Below are 7,546 nucleotides of genomic sequence, written 5' to 3'. Positions count from 1 at the left end.
AGGAACACCAACATTCATCACAGGCTTACCGGACTTTGGAGGAGTCGGTTTGGGTTTAGGAGTTTCACTATAGCCTTTGTATTGGGCTTTTCCACATTTATCTATGGTATGTCCATAGAGCTTGCAATACTTACAATATAATTGAGAGGTTGCTTGATTGGTACTCACTTTGTCATAATCAGGCCAAGATTTCTTACTGGAAGATGTGTCAGTTGTCAACCTGTGTATAAGGCTGTAGGTGTCAGCCGACATCGCACATCTGATGTAGTCGGTTTCCTCCTTATCCGCTAAGTGAAGACTGATGGAAGCTGGAATACGTCAAAAGAATTCTTCGACTAGAATAAGGTTGACAAAGTCTGAAAATGTAGAAACATGGGCTGCTTCCAGCCATTTCATGAAATATCTTTTCTTAGTATTGGCAAATTCTAAATAGGTGGTAGCACTTGCCTTTAGATAATCACGGAATTTTCGTCTGCAGCCTTCGGCGGAGAGAAGGTAGGCGTCTAAAACTGCTTGCTTTAGGGTCTGGTAGTCATTCTCAGACGCTAAGGTACCGAGAGTAATCGGAGCTCTACCTGTGAGATGCACTCTTGAGAAGTGTAGACCACTGATCTTCAGGCCAGCTAAGTCTTTTAGCTATGGCCTCAAAAGTAGTAAAAAACACATCTATCTGTCTCAACGAATGGTGACATTAACCTACTTGCCTGGGAGACATTGAAGCTTGCTGGAAGACTGGCTGTAGCTTGTTGGCGCTGAGTGAGGTGTGTACTTTCCAAGTTGAGTTCTTGTCTACGGTATTCTAGAACTCTATCGGCTTGCTTCTTATCGTGTTCACGTTGCATCTCCAGGTTACGTTTTCTTGCTTCAAGCCGTTCCCTTTCACGCTCACGTTGTAGGGCAGCCTCTCTTTCCTTTAGGAGGCCTCGCGTTCCTTTACTGCAGCCTTGCGTTGCTGTTCTTCCTTCTTTAGGACAGCCTCGCGTTCCAGTTCTTCCTTCTTTAGGGCAGCCTCGCGTTCCTTTATCTGGAGAGCTTCTTTCTGTTGCTCACGTTCGGCATTAGCGAGTTGTAGAGCTTCTTTTTGGCGTTCTCGTTCTACTTTCGCTAGTTCTAGCTTTAACTTCATAGCTGCCAGAGCTTGCCGATCTGCAATAGAATAGTTTGTGAGAATCAGAGTCTATAATTCCATCATCTAAGAGGTGGTCCAGGATAAGGTTGTGCAATTCACTTTTGGTGGCTCCATGGGGAACATCTAGTTGATACTCAAGTGCTAGAGTTTGTAATTCTATCCTCTTGGCACGAATTAAGTTCCCTACTTCACTTGCTGGATCACTACGAAATGATGAGAGACTAAACATTTTGAGATAGCAAATAAATGTACAGCGAATATACCCGTGATATTATAAATGTCACTATCAGGATGACGTGGCAACTGGTGACTATCCTGTGGAAATTCAATCGTTAATGTGAAAACAATTAACGTTAATATTAGATGTTAAGTAATTATTCAATCAAAATCGCAGGAAATCTTGCACCCGGTACTCAATATACGCGAATAAGGGCAAGAAAATCCTACTAAATAAATGAAACTGATAGTTTCAAAAACAAATGAAACTTTTGATTATTTCAAAAGTGAAAGGGTAGTCCAAGAATGTGGGGATACCTTGCCGGGTCTCTATAGGACAGAAGCAGGGGGTTTCCTACTTAACTAGATGATACAGAATTAGCATTCTTTGTGCTCTGAAAAAGAAAGCCAATTCCCTACCCGAGTAAATATCATAATCTCAGACCGACGTGTAGGGGTGCGAGTGTCAACTGGTGACGAGAACTGCTTTTGAGGTCCCAACTCAACAGCGTAGTCCGTGCTGGAGACACTATGGCCTTCTATCCTCCTTCGGTCGGATTGCAGAAGATACGGTACGTGGCCCGAAGGCAAACCAAAGTACCAGGGTACCAAAGTGATAATCTGTCGTAATTTAGAAATATTCTAGAGACGAAAAAGGTGGAATACACGAGTAATAACACCGAGGGATGAACGACCAATTAAGAGTGACTGAGGCCTCCAGTCACCACGTAATCCACAGTTATCCAACACTCACAATATGTTATCCTCGGAATGCACAAAATAAACAGCACCATATAAATATTAAAAGTTATGAAAATATTGAAAAGCAACTGTATCAAGGCCAAGTACACTTACCACAAATTGATGTTCTAGTATCAGTACCTGAGTGAGGCTATCCCGGAAAGACCCCCCATTAAATGTGATGGAAAAAAATGTAGGTGTACGGCAGTCCTCCCAATGGCTGGTGTATATCCATCACATATATAAAAAATATATCACATATATATAGCCAATCACATATATAAAAAAAAAAGAGAAAAAAAAAGTTGACTGCGTGGCTGTTGCCTCCTGTGGTCAAGTAAAAGGGAAAAAACATGCAAAACAAATCGTATGAACAATGAAACTTTAATTGACTTGAAACATATATGAACAAAGATAATCCCCTGGCTATGTACAGTGCGAATTAAACAAAATTACAACGTCAAAAAATAATATAAAATAAAACAATGGGTACGTTACTCTATAATGATCAAGACAAAAAAATGAATTAAAAGGTGCTGAGAATAATGGCTGGCTGAAACCTCCACTAATACACAGCGTATACCACATAGAAGTATCAGCCTTGAGAACACAGAATATTCTAAATCCAAATGCTCGTGCACGCTTAGTCATCGGCTATGCAGATGGCGCTGAAGTCAAGTGGAGTTGCCGATTCACCAATGAGAAGCATGCTGGCTGGAAGTGGTAGTTGGGCGATCGACGAGGGTGGCGTGGCGACAGCGAAGAGGGGGAGGTGGAGAGCGAGAGTAGGGTACCTATACCCCCTGTAGAAACGAATTCTACTAAATATATACTACTCTTGATTGTAGTATATAGATGTTGTAGCTGTACTGAAGTAACATGATGAAGGAAAGAGCAGGCCAAATCTCTCTTGAAAGAGATTATCGTCACAATTCGGGAAATTTTTAGTTTAGCGTGCATGTTGCTATTATGTGCAACAGATGGCGCTGTGTTTCAAAAACGCATGTTTTTACCTGTCACAGGGGTGGCATCTATATAGTAGGTATATAAAAAGACGCGCCTATTCGAATGTAACGTTGTGTCAAAATTTCAAAGCAATCGGTGAAGAACTTTCGGAGATTACAGCGTGTGTTGCTCTTACGTCCAACAGATGGTGTTGTTTTTCCAAAAACGCATGTTTTTTTCTGTCACAGGTGAGGCATGTATATAGTAGATATATAAAAAGACACGCCAATTCGAATGCAGCTTAGTGTCAAAATTTCAAAGAAATCGGTAAAGAGGTTTCGAAAATTTCCCTCACATGAAAAAAAAACAGTTTTTTCATAAAAAGCATTTTTTTTTTTTTTTTTTTTTACTTTCACAGAAGTGACATCTATATAATATGTATATAAAAACTTGCTCAGATGCGAATGCAACGTTGTGTGAAAATTTCAAAGCAATCGGTGAAGAACTTTCGGAGAATTAGCGGTTATGCGCAAACGAACATTTCCATTTTTATTTATATTGATATATGCATAGGAGAGAGAGAGAGAGAGAGAGAGAGAGAGAGAGAGAGAGAGAGAGAGAGAGAGAGAGAGAGAGAGAGGAGGGGGGGGGGGGGGAGGGAAAGACAGTGTCAGACAGAACTCGAGAGCAAACTTGTGGAGCCGCTGTTTCTCTACCAATCATCTTAATGGGGGCCACATTGCGAGGACGTAGACTAGTGGGCGTCGTCACGGCCGACAACCTGCTCTACAACTCCACAAAGAGAAATATTCTATAAGCTGAAGGATTTCAAAACTAATGTTGAAACGGATATTGCGGATAAACGTGATAATAGACTCAATTTGGAAGCAAATGTAGATTACCAAATAATTTTCAATTATTAATAATTTGCAGGCAATTATTTTTAGCTTTACAAAATTACGCGCAATATAATAACAATGGGATTTTTTGTGTTTACATAAATAGGCTAATGCAGAGTTAATTACCAATTCTACCATCTGTTTTGTTGCTAATAATATATTTATTATAATCCGTGCGGCTAATGACCCTACATTTATATATGAAGTTTTGTAATGGTCTTGTCAACACTTGCAAGTCCATTATACCACAGCTAACAATGTTTCGGTCAACAAATATTGAATCATTATCCGTGTTAATAATGACACTTATCAGCGAATGTTGGATCATTAACATTTTGACAAAGGTCCTCCTGTAACAACCTGGTTAATGGAAGTATAACCTCGTTTGCTTCAATGTTCACACTTCCTGTCTGCTGAGTACTCTCTCCCCGCTACTTCCTGTCTGCTGAGTACTCTCTCCCCGCTACTTCCTGTCTGCTGAGTACTCTCTCCCCGCTACTTCCTGTCTGCTGAGTACTCTCTCCCCGCTACTTCCTGTCTGCTGAGTACTCTCTCCCCGCTACTTCCTGTCTGCTGAGTACTCTCTCCCCGCTACTTCCTGTCTGCTGAGTACTCTCTCCCCGCTACTTCCTGTCTGCTGAGTACTCTCTCCCCGCTACTTCCTGTCTGCTGAGTACTCTCTCCCCGCTACTTCCTGTCTGCTGAGTACTCTCTCCCCACTACTTCCTGTCTGCTGAGTACTCTCTCCCCGCTACTTCCTGTCTGCTGAGTACTCTCTCCCCGCTCTCTCCAGCGTCGTCACTGGTAAGTGCCTCCACACGTACACCTTGGGAGACGACTCAGACGACACTCTGGGAGACGACTCAGACGACACTCTGGGAGACGACTCAGACGACACTCTGGGAGACGACTCAGACGACACTCTGGGAGACGACTCAGACGACACTCTGGGAGACGACTCAGACGACACTCTGGGAGACGACTCAGACGACACTCTGGGAGACGACTCAGACGACACTCTGGGAGACGACTCAGACGACACTCTGGGAGACGACTCAGACGACACTCTGGGAGACGACTCAGACGACACTCTGGGAGACGACTCAGACGACACTCTGGGAGACGACTCAGACGACACTCTGGGAGACGACTCAGACGACACTCTGGGAGACGACTCAGACGACACTCTGGGAGACGACTCAGACGACACTCTGGGAGACGACTCAGACGACACTCTGGGAGACGACTCAGACGACACTCTGGGAGACGACTCAGACGACACTCTGGGAGACGACTCAGACGACACTCTGGGAGACGACTCAGACGACACTCTGGGAGACGACTCAGACGACACTCTGGGAGACGACACTCTGGGAGACGACTCAGACGACACTCTGGGAGACGACTCAGACGACACTCTGGGAGACGACACTCTGGGAGACGACACTCTGGGAGACGACTCAGACGACACTCTGGGAGACGACACTCTGGGAGACGACTCAGACGACACTCTGGGAGACGACACTCTGGGAGACGACTCAGACGACACTCTGGGAGACGACACGCTGGGAGACGACACATACGACACACTGGGAGACTGATAACGAGAAGAGGGCTCTCTCGTAGTGCCCTCATGGCTCTCGGGTCCTTTAATCCGGTTCATCCAGTAGTTGTCGAGATCCAGCATTGGCTGTTTCTTGTTCACAGTAAATTTAAGTCGGTTGAGTTTTGTTGGGTTCCCAGCCATATTGGTGTGTCTTTAAATGAGTGTGCAGATGCTGCCACCAAGGAAGCTGTCCGCTCTTGTCCCAACTCTCGTAATAGTGTTCCATATACCGACTTTTACCCGTTTATCCATTCCTCCATCATTACCCGTTGGCAGGCTTCTTGTTCGTCTGTTACTGATAACAAACTATGTACTGTTAAAAGTTGTGTTTCCTCGTGACCGTCCTCCTACCACCGTAACCGGCGATGGGAAACAGCTCTGGCGAGGTTGCATATTGGCCATACTCGCTTAACCCATGGTCACTTGATGGAGTGCTGGTCTGCTCCTTATTGTCCTAATTGCATTGTCCCTCTTACGGTCGTGCATGTCCTTCTTGAATGTCCTGACTTCCAGGACGAGCGTGTGTCTCGCTTTCCGACTGCCCCTCACGGTCACTTGTCCATCAATAGAGTTCTTGGTGACTCGGATACTTTTGATATCGTTCGCCTTATGCGTTTTTGTTCTCGTATTGGCATCCTTGGTGATATTTAGCGCCCTCTGATTATTTCGCACATTCGATGGTGCTACATAGCCTTCCCGGTTTGGTGCCTTCTTTTGATAATTACTTATATATATATATATATAATGTTGTACCTAGTAGCCAGAACGTCGTACTTGGCCTGCTATGCAAGGCCAGATTTGCCTAACAAGCCAAGTTTTCCTGAATTAATATATTTTCTCTAAATTTTTTCTTATGAAATGATAAAGCTACCCATTTCATTATGTATGAGGTCAATTTTTTTTTATTGGAGTTAAAATTAACGTAGATATATGACCGAACCTAACCAACCCTACCTAACCTAACCTAACCTATCTTTATATGTTAGGTTAGGTTAGGTAGCCGAAAAAGTTAGGTTAGGTTAGGTAGTCGAAAAACAATTAATTCATGAAAACTTGGCTTATTAGGCAAATCGGGCCTTGCATAGTAGGCTGAGAAGTGCGTTCTGGCTACTAGGTACGACATATATATATATATATATATATATATATATATATATATATATATATATATATATATATATATATATATGTATGTATATTTAAATATATATATATATATATATATATATATATATATATATGTCGTACCTAATAGCCAGAACTCACTTCTCAGCCTACTATGCAAGGCCCGATTTGCCTAATAAGCCAAGTTTTACTGAATTAATATATTTTCTTTAATTTTTTTCTTATGAAATGATAAAGCTACCCATTTCATTATGTATGAGGTCATTTTTTTTTATTGGAGTTAAAATTAACGTAGATATATGACCGAACCTAACCAACCCTACCTAACCTATCTTTATAGGTTAGGTTAGGTTAGGTAGCTGAAAACGTTAGGTTAGGTTAGGTTAGGTAGGTTAGGTAGTCGAAAAAACATTAATTCATGAAAACTAGGCTTATTAGGCAAATCGGGCCTTGCATAGTAGGCTGAGAAGTGAGTTCTGGCTACTAGGTACGACATATATATATATATATATATATATATATATATATATATATATATATATATATATATATATATATATGTATATATATATGTATATATATATATAATATTTATATATATATATATATAAAAGGGTAACCGGTTGTCTTCTTGAGAGGTTATCTTGAGCCGATTTCGGGGCTTAGCGTCCCCTCGGCCCGGTCTTCGACTAGGCCTCTTTTTTGTTACTCACCCTCAGGAAGCAGCCCGTAGCAGCTGTCTAACTCGAAGGTATCTATTTACTGCTAGATGAACAGGGGGCATCAGGATGAAAGAAATTCTGCCTATTTGTTTTTGCCTCCACCAGGGATCGACCCGGAGCATTAGGACTACAAATCCAGAGCGTTGTCCACTCAGCCGTCAGG

The 7,546-nt window shown here is 42.4% G+C and overlaps 1 protein-coding gene across 1 annotated transcript; it reads right to left on the bottom strand.

Moving 5' to 3' along the window:
- Positions 1–913: 913 nt before the first annotated feature.
- LOC138372597 (MAP7 domain-containing protein 3-like) lies at positions 914–5,617 on the bottom strand. The gene is made up of 3 exons (XM_069338085.1): positions 4,755–5,617; positions 1,229–1,350; positions 914–1,146 (listed from the first exon to the last, which is right to left on the bottom strand). The coding sequence occupies exons 1-3, from the start codon at positions 5,615–5,617 to the stop codon at positions 914–916; spliced, it is 1,218 nt and encodes a 405-aa protein (XP_069194186.1).
- Positions 5,618–7,546: the final 1,929 nt, after the last annotated feature.

The sequence above is a fragment of the Procambarus clarkii genome, chromosome 39 (genome assembly GCF_040958095.1).
Source record: "Procambarus clarkii isolate CNS0578487 chromosome 39, FALCON_Pclarkii_2.0, whole genome shotgun sequence".
In the NCBI taxonomy this organism is placed as follows: domain Eukaryota; kingdom Metazoa; phylum Arthropoda; class Malacostraca; order Decapoda; family Cambaridae; genus Procambarus; species Procambarus clarkii.
The sequence above is the reverse complement of the archived record's forward strand: the minus strand, read 5'-3'. Positions and strand labels throughout refer to the sequence as shown.